At 42.9% G+C, this 18143-nt stretch overlaps 2 protein-coding genes and 1 pseudogene across 2 annotated transcripts; 2 read left to right on the forward strand and 1 right to left on the reverse strand.

The window, feature by feature from the left end:
• The first annotated feature begins 902 nt into the window (after window positions 1–902).
• LOC127682220 (TD and POZ domain-containing protein 1-like) lies at window positions 903–1973 on the forward strand. Its single transcript, XM_052178605.1, has one exon. The coding sequence runs from the start codon at window positions 903–905 to the stop codon at window positions 1971–1973; it is 1071 nt and encodes a 356-aa protein (XP_052034565.1).
• Window positions 1974–9386: 7413 nt separating this feature from the next.
• LOC127683612 (TD and POZ domain-containing protein 4-like) lies at window positions 9387–9840 on the reverse strand (annotated as a pseudogene).
• A 6673-nt stretch (window positions 9841–16513) lies between these two features.
• Window positions 16514–17557, forward strand: LOC127682439 (TD and POZ domain-containing protein 2-like; the record flags this gene model as incomplete). Its single annotated transcript, XM_052178807.1, has 1 exon — window positions 16514–17557. A coding segment is annotated over exon 1 (1044 nt), but the record flags the coding sequence as incomplete, so codon positions are not given.
• Between the last annotated feature and the right edge of the window lie 586 nt (window positions 17558–18143).

Raw genomic sequence — 18143 nt, forward strand, 5'->3', positions numbered from 1 at the left:
GACTCTTGACCAGTTAAGGAAAACATCCCTTCCCTGATCAGGTTTATGGCAGAAATCAGTGTAAAAACCAGCACAGGAGTAAATAATAGCTTTGCAGATATTGACATGATACCTTCATTTATGGAAGTCTGAAGTCTCAGTAAGCAAAGTACCGTGGTGATGGCTCTTCTTGTCTAGACTACCTGTGGACTCATGTAACATATAAAATGGAGGGATCATCTTTTAAAAGCTTGTTTTGCTTAAATTGAAATAGATAGATCCAGTTCAAACACAGATTCTTAGGGTTGAAAATCACACACCTTTAATCTGAGTCTTCAGGCAGTAAAACAAACACCTTTAATCCAGAAGTTGAGACTTGAAGACACACCCTGAATAGGGCCACGCCTTCTATTGGAGGCCTATATAAGCATATGAAGAAGGAGACTTTGTGTCTTTGCCTGCCTGCTCTCATCTTACTAGCAAGCCCATTTCTTCACTGGCATTAGACTCTACTTCAGAATACCAGCATATACTGAAGAAAACCTGAGACTTCACACCTCGTGGACTAAGTAAGTACTGACTGTAGTCATTGTTATATTAGTTGAATTTATGTTATTCTCATAAATCCTCTTTCTATTTATATAAAGGAATTAATTCTGTATGTTCAATAAACACACACAGAAATACACTCAGAGAGAGGGAGAAAGAGAGAGAGAAGACAGAGAGGGGGGAAGAGAGACACAGAGAACCAGAGACAGTTACACAGAGACAGAGAGAGAAAAACAGCAGAGAGAAAGAATTTAGGAGAAATCTAAAATAAAATTTAAAGGGTATATATAATTGTATGTATCAGGATGAAGAGTCAATAAATGCTAGTTCTTCTTTTCAGATCAATGTTAACCTCCAAACTACCACCAACAGAAATGTCAGGGGACATGGAAGCCAAGAGCTGGGGCTCCACACAGATCAGTGTAAAAAACATCTGCTATGAGTGGACCATTAGCAACTTCTCATTTTGCATGGATGGAATTCAGAAAGAGATTAGAAGCCCAGAGTTCTCATTAGAGGACAATGAGGAAGTGGCATGGTGTTTGAGAGTATACCCAAATGGAGTTGATAAAGAAAGCAAAGATTACCTGTCAGTTGACCTGGGATTGCTCAGCTGTCCCGTGTGCCCAGTTTGGGCAAAGTTTGAGTTCTGGATCATAAATTCCCAAGGAGAGAAATGTCAAAGTAGGAAGAACCCCAGTGTTGTAAGCTTTTGGCAATACCAACACAGGGGATTCAAAGAGTTCATCCTTCGAGATTTCCTCCTCTCCCATCATCATTTACTTCTCCCTGAAGACCAGCTCACCATCTGCTGCAAGGTGAGCATAGCGGGAGCCATCTTTAGCGTGCCTGGACAGAACATGACACCTGCAATCAAGGATCCAAGGCATGTGTTGGCAGATGACCTAGGGAAGCTTTGGGAGAATTCCATCTTCACAGACTGCTCCCTATTGGTAGGTGGCCATGAATTCAGGGCTCACAAGGCCATCCTAACAGCTCGCTCTCCAGTTTTCAGAGCCATGTTTGAACATAAAATGCAGGAGAGACTAAAGAACCTCGTTGAGATTCATGACTTGGATCCCCAAGTCTTCCAGGAGATGATGGGTTTCATCTACACATGGAAGGCACCAAACCTCAAGAGCTACTCCATGGCCTCTGGTCTGCTGGCAGCTGCTGACAGGTATGGCCTGGAGGGCTTGAAGGCCATGTGTGAGGATGCCCTCTGCAGGATCCTCTCTGTGGAGAATGCTGCAAACATTCTCATCCTGGCTGACCTCCACAGCACACAGTGGCTGAAGACTCAGGCCCTGGATTTCATCACAGATTTTGCCTATGAGGTCTCTAAGACCTCAGGGTGGAAGTCATTGGTGGAGTCACATCCCCCCTTGGTGGCTGAAGCCTTCTGCTCCCTGGCTTCTGCACAGTGTCCTTCTTTGGAGCCATGATTTAAATGCCTAAAGTGATCTCAGAAGATAGACAGCTGTGACCTGCACCTCTTCTGCAACAGCAACAACCAGCTTTTTTACCAATGACTTCTGCTTAGACAATGGTATTGAGGGAGCATTTGCACTTTATCAGAGGAATGGCAGCATGGTGGCTCAGGATTTAAAACACCTGCAATATATTATACATACTGAAATGGAAGGTGTGCAATAGGCAGAACTGCAGTCTGGGACACTCTACATGACATCTATGATGTTAATGTTCCTGTTTGAATTTGTCTGATTGTTTGAAAACTGATTCAATTTAGAGCTGGCCCTAGGCAGAGAACAACTGTGTTTCTTTGGAGAAACACTTCTGCCTTGGACTGAACAGAAGAGATGACTGTGGCCATTGGCAAGGAGAAATCAACCATGATTGCTTCCTCATCAGAGAAGGAAAGACAATGAAGAGTTTCTGTTTAAACATTCAAGGTTCAGGGAACTCGGCTGCAAAAGCAATTACTGCTCTCTCAGAGAACTCTAGCTAAGTTTGCAGCACACATAGGAGAGTTTTCCACCACCTGAAAGTGGTGAATCAGAGGATCTGAGGCCCTCCTCTTGTCTCCATGGCCACAAAGAACTCTGTAGACAAAACCTTAACCAAATAAAATACAAGATGAATAAAACTTTTGAAATCAGTCTATGGTTTCCAGAGATGTTTATTTCAGAGAAGTAACATGTAGACCAAGCAGCCTAGCTAGCTGTGGATGTTTGAACAGAGCCCTCACTCTCCTACCAATATTAGAAACCCTTGGTCTTTTTCCTTGGAATTTAATGTTGGAAAATGAGAACTCCACCCTCACGCTCTTATGACGACTGAGAAGACTATGCCATAGTAGAGGGAGTCTAATCCTTCTGGGAGAGATGTGTTTGTGGATCAAGGCATGCAAAATCTATTAAATGTTTTGAAAACATCCAAAGGGATTTATTCATTACAGATTTGCAGGCCTGTATACCTGTTGAGGGAGAACCGGCTGGGGAAGGAGCAGAGGTACAAGTCCTTGGTCCAGAACACCAACTAAAACAAACCAGATGATAGATAACCCAGTGACCTGGAGTAAAACACCAGTAAAATACTACTGGTCTTCTTTAAAAAGGGTAAAATATCTTCCAATAATCCTTTAATCTTAATAATCTCCTTAATTAATACCTTATTCACTCATCAGAGAAGCTTCCTCCTGCAGCAGACTGGAACAAATACAGAGATTAACACCCAGACATTATGCAGAGACAGACAGAGACAGAGACATTGGAGAGACAGAGACAAAGAAAGATCTTCATACACACAACTGTAAATGAGATGTTTCCCTTAAATCCATGCCCTCATAGTTCAGAGAGCCCTAAGGAAGATGATCAGAAGCAGGGAGGGAGACACAGGGAATGGAGATTCCCGGGAAGACAACACCCTTTGAATCCCCTTTAACTCACAGACACTGAGGCAGCAGTCCCATGGCCTCCATGGATCTGTACCAGCTGTCCTTTTCTGATGACAGACAGAAATGTAGAGAATCCATATGGGAAAGGACGTGGGAAAGAACTAGAAGAATTGAGGGAAACACTGCTCACTCAGATTATAGAGTATTAATAAAGAATTCATGCTTAATTAAAGAAGGAGGAGGAGGAGCAGATGCCTGGGGAGAAAATATAGTAGTTTTCCAAAACTTTCAGAATGAGATAAGAAGTGTTTCTAAGTAGAGCCCCTCTGGTTATGTTTTAGTGCAATGTCATTAGGGACATTAAATTCAGTGGTAACCAAATATCAGGAAGAGAGAATAAAATACATAAACGTGCCCTTTTTGCTCATATTCTTGGTGTCTTAGTCAGGGTTTCTATTCCTGCACAAACATTATGACCAAGAAGCAAGTTTGGAAGGAAAGGGTTTATTCAGCTTACACTGCTGCATTGCTGTTCATCACAAAAGGAAGTCAGGACTGGAACTCAAACAGGTCAGGAAGAAGGAGCTGATGCAGAGGCCATGAATAGATGTTCCTTACTGGCTTGCTCCCCTGGTGGTACCACCCACAAGGGGCCCTCCCCACTTGATCACTAATTGAGAAAATGCCCCACAGCTGGATCTCATGGAGGCACTTCCCCAACTGAAGCTCCTTTCTCTGTGATAACTCCAGTCTGTGTCAAGTTGACACACAAAACCAGCCAGTACACTTGGCTGGTTCTCCCAATTCTGAGCAAAACCTTATCTCCCTCCTGTGGATCTCTATTGCCTCAATCAATGTTTTAGAAAAATGGTTTACTTCATGTTTAGAGTGTTGTTTCTGCATGCCTATCTGCATGTGTGCTACCCACAGAATCCAGAGGAAGGCACTAGATCCCATGAGACTGACAGCTAGACTTTTGTGAGTTGCCCATTGCTACTAGGAATGAAACCTGGTTCTATTGACTGGCAGCCAGAGCACCAAGTGCTCAGTCATCTCCTCAGGCCCTGTCCCATTTGATTCTGATTACACACCTGTGGTTGTCCTCAGCATGAGGTCGAGTTGAAGGGAAACTTGACAAGTGAATTCTGAGGAATCTGGGATACAGAGCTAACAGACCACAATCTCTTCTTTCAGGTTCATCCTCTCAGCATCAGTCTTTGGAATGAGGAATTCAGCCTCTGTCCCTATAGTTTCTCCATCTTCCCACACAGTTGTGTCCACACCATTCCCTGACTATTACTAATATTGAGAAGTTTGGGAGTCCATGAAAATATTTTATTGTCTCCTCTATTGGAAATTTTTGCAGGTTTTTGTATCTGCTGACTAGCTCTATCTTGTGTTATTGGAATTAAGAAAAAATACCATTCTGGCATAATAAATTACATTATACTGTGTAATTTAAAACCATGGAATTTATTCCTACAGTGTGAAGGTCAGGAAGGATCAACACATGCATTTCTTCATAAATGATACCTGCTCTAGGGATATAATGGTAGAAGAGCCAATTGGCAAGGACCTCCTCACTTCCTTTATACTCTTTTACTCTTTATATGGTAGAAGCTCGACAGTCAAGGCAGGCCTCAAAGCCATGGTTAAGCAGGACTTTCTCAATCTCCAAATCCTTGCTTGATCAGAAACATGTAGGGATTCCTGGATTGAATTTTTGTATGAGAGTACTTTCCTATTCCTAAGGATTAGCATATCACAAAATCACCTTACAGAGGCCCTGCTTTTCTTTCTTTTTATTGAAAATGAGTTTTCCACACAAAATATTCAGATTACAATTTGCCTTTCCCCATCTCCTTCCAGTCCCTCCCCATCTCACTACTCACTGTACTGCTCAGGTCTCACTGCTTCCAGTTAGATGACAAGCAGAAAAACAAAACCAGGATGAAAAACAAAGAAAACACACATGAAACTTACATGCACTTACACACAAATGCATAAAGTCAATAAAACACAAAATCATGAACCAAAACATAAAAGCAAAAGTGTAGAAAAATGACTAAACAAAGCATATGAGAGAAATTAAAAAGTACAATTCAGCATTTGTGTAGGCCATCAACTCCTTGAGAGTTGGCCTACTCTTAAATATTCTTTGTATAACCAGAGTAAATCTGCTGGAAAAATAATTTTTCATTTCCAGGCAGTTATGAGTTAGAGAGAACATCTCACTCAGGGATAGGAGATAGTATAAAATTCCCCGATTCAGCTCCGGCACCTCCTCTAGACCCATGCAGAGACATATGTCTACCCTCATGTTAATACAAATAACAATATTTGACTTCTTCCTTTCTAATTTGTATACCCTTGATCTGCTTCAGTGGTCTTATTGCTCAAAGACATCAAGTGTCCTATTTAATAGGTATATATACAGAGGAGACCACCTTTCCTTGTCTGGATTTTAGTGGAATTTTTCAAGTTTCTCTCCATTTAAGTTGATGTTGGTTGGCTATGGGCTTGCTCTAAACTGCCTTTTTTATATTCAGTTACATCCCTGTCTCTTGGGACTTTTGTCAAGAAGGATGTTGGATTTTGTCAAAGGCTTTTTCTGCATCTAATGTGATGATTGTGAGGCTGCTGTCTCTCAGTTTGTTCACCTGGTAGATTGAAGATCTAGTGCAGAAGTTCCTGTGCCAGCTGTACCAGCTACTCCTATACCAAGCAAGGTGGAGAACACCACAACAGGTGCAGCAACCCTTTTCACCTGGTGACCTACAGAGTCTAATTCATTGGGAATGCTTTCCCCTGTGTGGGAGGTTATTGGGGTAACTACTGTGCCAGGATACCAATATCAGATGATACATTTACAACTAGGGAATGTCTGCAAGGGGTAAGTCCTGATGCACAAGCCCACCTATCATCCTCTGGAAGCAAGAGGCACTCATATTCTTAATTGGTAGGAGTTACAATGAAATTGCAGAGATGTGAACGTTCTGAGGATAACTGATTCCCAATACAGAGGCTTTCTTCTGTTACTGAAGGGTGAGCTTACCTCTCTCTGAATGCTGCCATGTACACTGAGTACTTTCTGTAGTCTGTGAATAGTTTCCAGGGAGAGCTGTTCTATCATAGTAGGTGGGCTAGGCATTTAAGCATAACCAACAGTCCTATGTCAAATCAGGACAGGAGGAGTCAATTATCTGGAACAAGCTTTCATAAATGCAGGGGTCATGATTGTGGAGTGGGTTGTTGAGACAGGAAGCGAGTAAACTTAGTGACACTTATGTTAGGGTAGGTGTGGTCATAGGCAGAGGCTAGGGCCTGAAGTCCAGCCTTGCAAGGACTTTATTGGGCCCAATAGCCAGCCAGAACCTGTCTAACAACTTGTTGGATAGAGAAGAGAGTATTTCTATTGCTTACCCTGGAATCTGTATGCATACGTAACTCCTTTTTTTGTACATGCTCTACATCCCCAAATATAGCCTGAATCCCATCCAGTGGCCTGTTTTCTTCTTTCAGTGAAGCTGAGTGTCAGGTGGCTATAAGGTGAATATGCATGAGAGAAGCGTGAAGGTTTTTCTTCTTTTTTTCTTTTCTTTCATTGGATATTTTCTTTACTTACATTTCAAATGTTATCCACTTTCCAGTCTCCCCTCCGAAAACCCCCTATTCCATTCCCCTCCCCCTACCTCTATGAGAGTGCTCCCCTACCCATGCACCTACTCCTGCCTTCCTGACCAGGCATTCCCCTCTACTGGAGCATAAAACCCCCACAAGACCAAGAGCCACTTCTCCCAATGATTTCCAACAAGGCCATTCTAAGCTACATATGCAGCCAGAGCCATGGGTCCCTCCATTTGTATTCTTTTGTTGGTAGCCCAACTAGCTTGATGAAATCAGATTTTAGTGAGAGTCCCAGTAGAACCTGTGCTTTCATAACCCCACTGTGCACAGTAGTAGTCCGAAGCTCCTTCACAGACTCTCTGATGGACCTGATGCTCTGGGTGCATGTAAAAATATTGTTTTGACAGGTATTTTCTCACAGAGGGGTCTAACTGGTGATACAACAAATCTTCCAGGTCAAACTATAAAAATGGGAAGCAAGTTTCAGGTGGGGGCCATGTGGCTGGCCTGATGGATGAGATTGTTTGGTCAATGTTAACAATTATCCAAGTGAACATAAGAGCCTGATGAAGACGGTCTGTGATGGTTGTAAGATGTCAGCATAAAGGGAGCAGAATTAGGAATATTGAAGTAACAACTTCAGCAGATCAGTTGAGCATGGCATGACTTTCCATTGTTCTAGTGCTAATTCCTTGGGAACTTCCTCTCACTCCAGGCAGGCTGAACATGGGAACAGTGTATCCATGCCTGGATTCTATTCACTTTAACAGCTGAACAGCTATAGGAAGATGGGTGAGAAGGTCTTGTGATCCACTTGTTTGGTGCTTTACAGGACAGAAAAAAAAAACACATCAAATTTCCCACTATAAATCTTGGAATAGGATTGGGGAAATAGTAAGTGGGAAAGCAAAGGACAAGTTTTAATTCTGCCCTTACCCTTCTGTTACCATGGAAAGAGTGACACTTGTGTTAGCAGGGGTGCAAGCTGTACTTAAAGCCTGGGGCAGAGCATAGAGTTGGGTAGGGAGGCTAGAAGGGAAAGATCTGTGGCATCCACAAGATATAAAAAGAATGGTCAGTGAAGACTCCCACAGGTGGTGCAGTACAGAGGTTAATTGAGATTGTGGAATTAGGTGTGGTAGAACTTTAGTACAAGAAGTTCTGTAAGAAGTCTAGCTGGTATGAAGGCAGGCATGGCCTGGAGCCATGCTTCTCAAACTGTGGCTCCCTCATCCTCTGTGGTGGAGTAGTGACCATTTCATGGGGGTTGGATATCAGATATCCTCTATATCAGATCTTTATAGTATAATTCATACGGGAGCCACACTACAGTAATGAAGTAGCCAACAAGTTATTTAATGGTTCTGGTTGACCACAACAGGAAGAACGGTATTAAGGGGGCACAACACTGAGAAGATGAGAAACTACTGGCCTAGGGAATATGAATACATAATGAATAAATCTCTTTGAATGTTTTCAAAATTAATAAAAGATTTTTGCATGCTTTGACCAACAAACACTTCTCTCCCAGGAGGAGGAGACTTCCTCCACACTGGTCTACACTTCTTAGTCATCATAAGAGCATGATGATGGAGCTTTTAGCTAATGTAGATGCCAAGAAAAGACAATGGGTTTGTAATTCTGGTAATATAGTCTCCACGAATATCCACACCTGATCAGGGCTGATTGGACTATATGTGACTTCTCTGAACCTAAACATCTCTGGAATCCACAGACTGATTTCAAATGTTTTATTCATATTATATTTTATTGGGTTACGATTTTGTTTACAGAGTTGTTTGTGGCCATGAAGACCAGAGAAGGGCCTCAGATCCTCTGAATGACCAGTTACAGTTGGTTGAAAACTCTCCTGGGTGTGCTGGGAACTGAACCACAGTTCTCTGACAGAGCAGTAATTCCTTTTGCAGCTGAGTTCCCACAAACTGATCCTTTAAAAAGTCTTCATTGTCATTTAAGTCTCAGATAAATAAATATTCATGTTTGATATCTCCCTTTCTTTGGGCCCTGGTCATTTGTTCTGTTTGGATCAGTCCATACAGTTTCCCCCAATGAAATTCCTTTGGGCTGTGCTTATTTATGGTCAGCACCTACCTTGAATCCCAGTTTCCATCATGTCAGACAAAAACAAACAAGAACTTCAACAGGGCAGATATCATCTAGATTGTGTGAGACTCCTGTTCTGCCATTCACACCTGCAATTTTAACATAGTAGAGCTGTTTTAAATTCTGAGCCACCATGCTGCTTTCTTGAAGATGCAGTGTAAATGCTCCAGCAATACTGTACTCTAACCAGAAGTAATTGGTAACTATATTGGGTGCTGCCATTGGAAGACAGGTGATGGTCATATCTGACTAGCTCCTAAAATCTCTTTATGCCTTTGAGTGAGGGCTCAAAGAAAACATTCTGTGCAGAATCCAGGGAGTGGAAGGCTTCAGCCGCCAAATAGGGATGTGACTCCAACATTGCCTTCCACTCTGAGTTCTCAGAGACTTCAGAGAAATGAAGTGCAATGAAATCCAGGGCCTGAGTCTTCAGCCACTGTGTGCTGTGGAGGTCAGCCAGGATGAGAGTGTCTGCAGCTTTCTCCACAGAGAGTATCCTGAAGAGGGCATCCTCACACATGACCTTCAAGTCCTCCAGGCCATACTTGTCAGCAGCTGCCAGCACACCAGTGGCCATGGAGTTGCTGTTGAGGTGTGGTGTTTTTCCCCTGAGTAGATGAAGTACATCATCTGGAAGACCTGAGGGTCCAGTCATGGATCTCAACAATGTTCTTTAGGCTCTCCTGCATTTCATGTTCAAACATGGCTCTGAAAACTGGAGAACAAGCTGCTAGGATGGCGTGGTGAGCCCTGAATACATGGCCACCTACCAATAGGGTTCAGTCTTTGAAGAGAGATTTCTCCCACAGCTTTGCTAGGTCATCTCTCAACATCTGTCTTGGCTCCTTGATTGCAGGTGTCATGATCTGTCCAGGCATGCAAAGATGGCTCCTATTATGCTCACCTTGCAGCAGAGGCTGAGCTGGTCTTCAGGGACAAGCCATTGCTGATGGGAGAGGAGGAAACCTAGAAGGATGAACTTTTTGAATCCCCACTTTTTGTATTGCTGAAAGCTTACGACATTGGGGTTCTTCATACTTTGGCATTTCTCTCCTTGGGAATTTATGATCCAGAATTTGAACTTTGCCCAAACTGGGCTCTCTGGACAGCTGAGCAACCCCAGGTAAACTGACAGGTAATCTTTGCTTTCTTCATCAACCCCGTTTGGGTGTACTCTCAAACACCATGCTATTTCTTCATTGGCCTCTAATGAGAACACTGGGCTTGAAATCCTTTTCTGAATTCCCCGCATGCAAAATGAGAAGTTGCTTATAGTCCACTCATAGCAGATTTTTTTTTTACACTGATCTGTGTGGAGCCCCAGCTCTTTGTCTCCATGTCCCCTGAAATTTCTGCTGGAGGTAGTTTGAAGGTTAATCTTGACCTGAGAGAACACCAGAGGTTATTTACTCTTCATCCTATTGAACACGATTATAGGTATACTTTGGATTTTAGTTTCAATTTCCCTAAGTTCTCTCTCTCTCTCTCTCTCTCTCTCTCTCTCTCTCTCTCTCTCTCTCTCTCTCTCTCTCTCTCTCTCTCCCTCTCACTGTCTATCTCTCTGTCTCTCTCTGTCTCTCTCTCCCTCTCCGTCTCCCTCTCCGTCTCCCTTTTCCTCTCTCTCCCTCTCTCTCCGTCTCTCCCTCTCTTTTCCTCTCTCTCTCCCTTTCCCTTTACCTCCCTCTCTCTCCCTCTCTCTCCCTCTCTTTGCCTATCTCCCTCCCCCTCTTCCTCTCCCTCCATCTCTCCCTCTTTCCCTCTTCCCCCCTCTCTCTTTCCCCCAAACACTGGAATTTCTATGTGTGTGTATGTGTTTGAGTTTCGTGACTCTTAGGTCAGTGGCCACTAGTTGGGCTATTCTATCCACCTCTGGATAGGAAAGTCTGTAAAACTTTATATATTCTCATCTCAAGTGTGTTGTATTTTCAGGGTCCTATAGAGAATGTACAGAATGAATTCCTTTATGTAAATAGACAGAGAATATAGAAGAATAACATACAGGCTGAGGTCTAGCTAATATAACAATGACTACAGTCAGTATTTACTTATTCCACAAGGTGTGAAGTCTCAGGTGTTCTTCAGTATATACTGGAATTCTTAAGAAGAAGGGTCTAATGCCAGTGAAGGAATGGGCTTGCTATTTAGATGAGAGCAGGAAGCCAAAGAAAAAAGCTTCCTTCTTCTTTATGCTTATTGTGGGCCTCCAGTAGAAGGTGTGGCCTAGTTAAGGGAATGTCTTCTAGTCTGAAGATCTGGATTAAAGGTGTGTGTTTTTCTGCCTCAAGACTCAGATTAAAGGTGTATGTTTTTCTCAGATTAAATGTGTATGTTTTTTCTGACAAGAAGAATCTGCATTTGAACTGAATCTACCTACTTCAACTTAAGAAAAAAAATTCGCAGGGCACTGGGGGCACACGCCTTTAATCCCAATATTTGGGAGGCAGAGGCAGGCAGATTTCTGAGTTCAAGGCCAGCCTTGTCTACAAAGTGAGTTCCAGGACAGCCATGGCTACACAGAGAAACACTGTCTTGAAAAAAAGCAAAAGAAAAAAATTTAAAAGGCATGCCTTCCACTTTAGTATGTCCACAAGTAGTGCAGACTAGAACAATAACCATCAACAATATACTTTGCTTACTAGGGACAATCTTGCATAAATAAAGAGATGATGTAAATCTCTGCACAGATACGATTTACCCATGCACTGGTCTTACAAATGCTATCATAAACATGATCAGGGAAGGGGTGCTTTCCTTAACTGCTCAGGAGTCTGAGTGTTCACAAAATGTAAAGCATGTGGAAGAGCTCCTGTATGGTGGGCAGGATCAGAGCCCCAAACCTCTGAAGATGGCTCTATTCTTTCCTGTGTTTTATTCCATTTACACTTTGTACTTCCCCTCAGGGTCTTCAGGGCCCCCTTACCTCCTTCCTCTGAAACTATCTGTTTTAGGCATCTCCTACATTCTTCTGATTTTTCCTTGACTGCCAACAGACTTTTTGATGGGTCTGGAGTCTGTTGCTTCTGGCCACTTAACTTTTTTCTCTTTTGTAGTCCTCTTTTATTAAATACTCTCTCTGCCACTATCACTAAATCTCTCAAACACCTTTCCCTAACCTCTAGACCCTCTGCAGGTTTTTTTAAATATGCTGCCTAATTAATAAAAGCTAGATCAAAAGCTGTCTTTGCTTCTGCTTTCTGTGGGGGTGTGTTTTAATTACAAATTCCACATTATTCATTGATACAATTTAGCTAACAAGAATAGTTATCCAGCATCAGAAACTTGAACACCAAAAACTAAGACTAGAGAACACAGATATTCCTGATGTATGGTCAGATTTTTGAAATTCAGACTCCATTTTTAAAAAATCTGTTCAAATTAATATCCTGGCACCTAGCATTAGTTTCCAAGATGCCCCTCAACAAAACCTGAGCCTAGCTTCACTCTCTAAGCCAATCTCTAATAAGGCCAGCATCTTCAATTGGCACCCTCAACAAGACCAGGTTATTCCAACAACACACCTGCAACCCCAGATTACAAAACCACCACCTGCCTAATGACCATCAATGCAGAGGGGAACAGAAGTTAAGTTTATGTTAGCCAGGTGGTGGTGGAGCATGCCTTTAACCACAGCATTTGTGAGAAGGAGACAAGCAGATTTCTGAGTTCGAGGCCAGCCTGGTCTACAAACTGAGTTCCAGGACATCCAGGACTACACAGAGAAGCCCTGTCTGGAGGAACAGGGAGAGAGAAGAAGGCTTATGGGGCTTGCAGGGAGTGGGGACCCAGAAAAGGGGAAATCATTTGAAATGTAAATAAAGAATACATCGAATAAAAAAAAAGAAAGAAAAAAATAAGTGCCCAAAAGATCAACTCTGAAGCTAAAGTCAGAGGTGTCCTTCTGAAAATGATATTCAAGAGACAGAAGCAGAAGAACCTAAACTGAACTGGTACCCTAGGATACACACTAGGGCTGTTTTGGGAAAATAAGTTTATTTTAATTGATGTCATTCTTCATAACTAAGTTAATATCTAAAACAAACACAAAAACTATAATGAAAAAAAATGACACAGGTTGAGCTATTATTAAAAAAAAAAAAAAAAAAAAAAAAAAAAAAAAACATTTGAGCTATCTGTACCATGGAGCTTGGGATGCTCCACAGCCGTCTGTGCACAGGTCCCACCAGAAGAGAGCTGGGCTCCCGGGAGTGCTGGCACAGGCTTACAGGCCCACAGGAAGTACAAGCTCCAGGTAGGAACACAGAAACAACAGAACCATGTAACACCAAAAATAACAAGATGGTGAAAGTCAAGCCCAAGAACCCTACCAACAAAAACCAAGGCTACTTAGCATCATCAGAAGCCAGTTCTCCCAGCACAGCAAGTTCTGGATAACCAAATATACCACAGATCAAGATTTGAATTTAAAATCACATTGCATGATGCTGATAGAGGACTTCAAGACCAACTCACTGATAAGTGGATATTAGCCTAGAAGCTCAGAATACCCAAAATACAATTCAAAGACCACATGAAGCTCAAGAAGAAAGAAGACCAAAGTGTTGCTACATTGATTCTTCTTAGAAGGGGTACAAAATACCCATGGGAAGAAATACAAAGTGTGGAGCAGAGAGTAAAAGAATGGATATCCATAGACTTCCCCACCTGTGGCAGGGGCATCCCATATGCAGTTAACAAACCCAGACACTATTGTGGATGCCAATAAGTGCTTGCTGACAGGAGCCAGATATAACTCTCTTCTGAGAGGCTTTGCCAGTGCCTGACAAATACAGAGGGGGATGCACACACATCCCAACATTGAAATGAGCAAAGGGTTTCAATGGAGGAACTAGCTAAAGGACCCAAGGTGTTGAAAGTGTTTGCAACCCCATAGGATGAACAAAAATACGAACCAACCAGTAATCCCAGAGTTCTCAGGGACTTAAGCACAAATGAGAGAGTACACATGGAAGAAACGATGACTCCAGACACATGGGTAACAGAGGATAGCCTGAACAGACATCAATGAGAGGAGAGACCCTTGGACCCTTGAAGGCTCATTGCCTCAGAGTACCCCTACCAGGTCAGGGAAGCTGGAGTGGGTGGGTTAGTGAGCAGAGGGAGGGGATGGGATAGAGGTTTTCAGAGGGGCATTGAGCAAAGAGGACATTTGAAATGTAAATAAAGAAGATATTTAAGTAAAATTGAAAAAAAAATAATGGCAAAAAAGCCAGAACACAAAACCTGGGCTCACTCACTCTGCTGCAATCCACGCTGGAAGCCAATGTTTTGACATGGTTCACCTGACAATCTACTCCATCTACCAGCTTCTGGAGGTCATGGAGGAGCCACTCCTATGATGTTTCAGAAAGCAGAATCCTTGAACCAGAACATTGATTACTTGCAGTGAAAATTTGCATGTAATGCTGTTTGGGCAGAACACACACACACAGACACACATACGCTACTAATGCTATGTTTTCCATGCAGACAGGAGGCTAGCATGGCTGTCCTCTCAGAGGCTCTACCAACAGCTAACTGAAATGCAGTTACAGCTAAGCATTGGATTGTAGTAGGGGAACCCTATGGATGAGTTAGGCGAAGGATTAAAGGAACTAAAGGAGATGGCAACTCTAAAAAAAATGACCAGTATCACCTAATCTGGACTTTCAGGGGCCACCAGAGACTAAGCCACCAACCAGTGAGCATACATGAACTTGTCTGATGCCCCAAGAACAAATGAAGTACAGGCATACCTTGTCTGGCCTCAGTGGAAGAGGATGTGCCTAATCCTATAGAGACTTAATGCCCCAGGGAGGGGGAATGCATGGGGAGCACCCTCTCAGAGGCCAAGGAGATGGGGGAGGGCTGAAAAACTGTGAGGGGAGCACTGCAGTGAGGCAGAATTTCAGATGAAAATTAATAAAATAAAAATTGAAAAAAGGATAATCCAGCCAGGCAGTGGTGCCACACACCTTTAATCCCAGCATTTGGGAGGCAGAGACAGGCAGATTTCAGAGTTTGAGGCCAGCCTGGTCTACAAAGTGAGTTCCAGGACAGCCAGGGCTACACAGAGAAACCCTGTCTCAAAAAACCAGATAAACACACACACACACACACACACACAGAGAGAGAGAGAGAGAGAGAGAGAGAGAGAGAGAGAGAGAGACAGAGACAGAGACAGAGACAGAGACAGAGAGACAGAGAGAGAGACAGAGAGACAGAGAGACAGAGAGAAACAGAAAGAGAAGCATTTAGGATATTCCAGAACCATTGTTCTAATTGGCTCTGAAGAAGGATTTCCTCGGAGGGAAGTACAAGACTACCACCGACCAAATTGGGAGGAGTGATCACAAGGTCTGTGCTTCTGATTGGAATAACACACAGGAAAGAAGAAAGCCATCTTCAGAGTTTTGGGGCTCTGATTCCTGACCACCATACAGGAGCTCTTCTACATGCCCTCCATTTGGTGAACACTCAGACTCTTGACCAGTTAAGGAAAACATCCCTTCCCTGATCAGGTTTATGGCAGAAATCAGTGTAAAAACCAGCACAGGAGTAAATAATAGCTTTGCAGATATTGACATGATACCTTCATTTATGGAAGTCTGAAGTATCAGTAAGCAAAGTACCCTGGTGATGGCTCTTCTTGTCTAGACTACCTGTGGACTCATGTAACATATAAAATGGAGGGATCATCTTTTAAAAGCTTGTTTTGCTTAAATTGAAATAGATAGATCCAGTTCAAACACAGATTCTTAGGGTTGAAAATCACACACCTTTAATCTGAGTCTTCAGGCAGTAAAACAAACACCTTTAATCCAGAAGCTGAGACGTGAAGACACATCCTTAATAGGGCCACGCCTTCTACTGGAGGCCTATATAAGCATATGAAGAAGTAGACTTTGTGTCTTTGCCTGCCTGCTCTCATCTTACTAGCGAGCCCATTTCTTCACTGGCATTAGACTCTACTTCAGAATACCAGCATATACTGAAGAAAACCTGAGACTTCAAACCTCGTGGACTAAGTAAGTACTGACTGTAGTCATTGTTATATTAGTTGAATTTATGTTGTTCTCATATATCCTCTTTCTATTTATATAAAGGAATTAATTCTGTATGTTCAATAAACACACACAGATATATACTCAGAGAGAGAGAGAAAGAGAGAGAGAAGACAGAGAGGGGGGAAGAGAGACACAGAGAACCAGAGACAGTTACACAGAGACAGAGAGAAAAACAGCAGAGAGAAAGAATTTAGGAGAAATCTAAAATAAAATCTAAAGAGTATATATAATTGTATGTATCAGGATGAAGAATCAATAAATGCTAGTTCTTCTTTTCAGATCAATGTTAACCTCCAAACTACCGCCAACAGAAATGTCAGGGGACATGGAAGCCAAGGGCTCCACACAGATCAGTGTAAAAAACATCTGCTATGAGTGGACCATTAGCAACTTCTCATTTTGCATGGATGGAATTCAGAAAGAGATTAGAAGCCCAGAGTTCTCATTAGAGGACAATGAGGAAGTGGCATGGTGTTTGAGAGTATACCCAAATGGAGTTGATAAAGAAAGCAAAGATTACCTGTCAGTTGACCTGGGATTGCTCAGCTGTCCCGTGTGCCCAGTTTGGGCAAAGTTTGAGTTCTGGATCATAAATTCCCAAGGAGAGAAATGTCAAAGTAGGAAGAACCCCAGTGTTGTAAGCTTTTGGCAATACCAACACAGGGGATTCAAAGAGTTCATCCTTCGAGATTTCCTCCTCTCCCATCAGCATTTACTTCTCCCTGAAGACCAGCTCACCATCTGCTGCAAGATGAGCATAGCGGGAGCCATCTTCAGCATGCCTGGACAGAACATGACACCTGCAATCAAGGATCCAAGGCATGTGTTGGCAGAAGACCTAGGGAAGCTTTGGGAGAATTCCATCTTCACAGACTGCTCCCTATTGGTGGGTGGCCATGAATTCAGGGCTCACAAGGCCATCCTAGCAGCTCGCTCTCCAGTTTTCAGAGCCATGTTTGAACATGAAATGCAGGAGAGACTAAAAAACCTCGTTGAGATTCATGACTTGGATCCCCAAGTCTTCCAGGAGATGATGGGCTTCATCTACACATGGAAGGCACCAAACCTCAATAGCTACTCCATGGCCTCTGGTCTGCTGGCAGCTGCTGACAGGTATGGCCTGGACGGCTTGAAGGCCATGTGTGAGGATGCCCTCTGCAGGATCCTCTCTGTGGAGAATGCTGCAAACATTCTCATCCTGGCTGACCTCCACAGCACACAGTGGCTGAAGACTCAGGCCCTGGATTTCATTACAGATTTTGCCTATGAGGTCTCTAAGACCTCAGGGTGGAAGTCATTGGTGGAGTCACATCCCCCCTTGGTGGCTGAAGCCTTCTGCTCCCTGGCTTCTGCACAGTGTCCTTCTTTGGAGCCATGATTTAAATGCCTAAAGTGATCTCAGAAGATGGACAGCTGTGACCTGCACCTCTTCTGCAACAGCAACAACCAGCTTTTTTACCAATGACTTCTGCTTAGACAATGGTATTGAGGGAGCATTTGCACTTTATCAGAGGAATGGCAGCATGGTGGCTCAGGATTTAAAACACCTGCAATATATTATACATACTGAAATGGTAGGTGAGCAATAGGCAGTACTGCAGTCTGGGACACTCTACATGACATCTATGATGTTAATGTTCCTGTTTGAATTTGTCTGATTGTTTGAAAACTGATTCAATTTAGAGCTGGCCCTAGGCAGAGAACAACTGTGTTTCTTTGGAGAAACACTTCTGCCTTGGACTGAACAGAAGAGATGACTGTGGCCATTTGCAAGGAGAAATCAACCATGATTGCTTCCTCATCAGTGAAGGAAAGACAATGAAGAGTTTCTTTTTAAACATTCAAGGTTCAGGGAACTCGGCTTCAAAAGCAATTACTGCTCTCTCAGAGATCTCTTGCTAAGTTCGCTACACACACAGGAGAGTTTTTCACCACCTGAAACT

This window comes from Apodemus sylvaticus, chromosome 4 (assembly GCF_947179515.1).
Source record: "Apodemus sylvaticus chromosome 4, mApoSyl1.1, whole genome shotgun sequence".
Taxonomy (NCBI): Eukaryota; Metazoa; Chordata; class Mammalia; order Rodentia; family Muridae; genus Apodemus; species Apodemus sylvaticus.

Excerpts from the sequence above, each read along its gene's own strand:
- LOC127682220 (XM_052178605.1), top strand. The coding sequence starts at position 903 with ATGTCAGGGGACATGGAAGCCAAGAGCTGGGGCTCCACACAGATCAGT.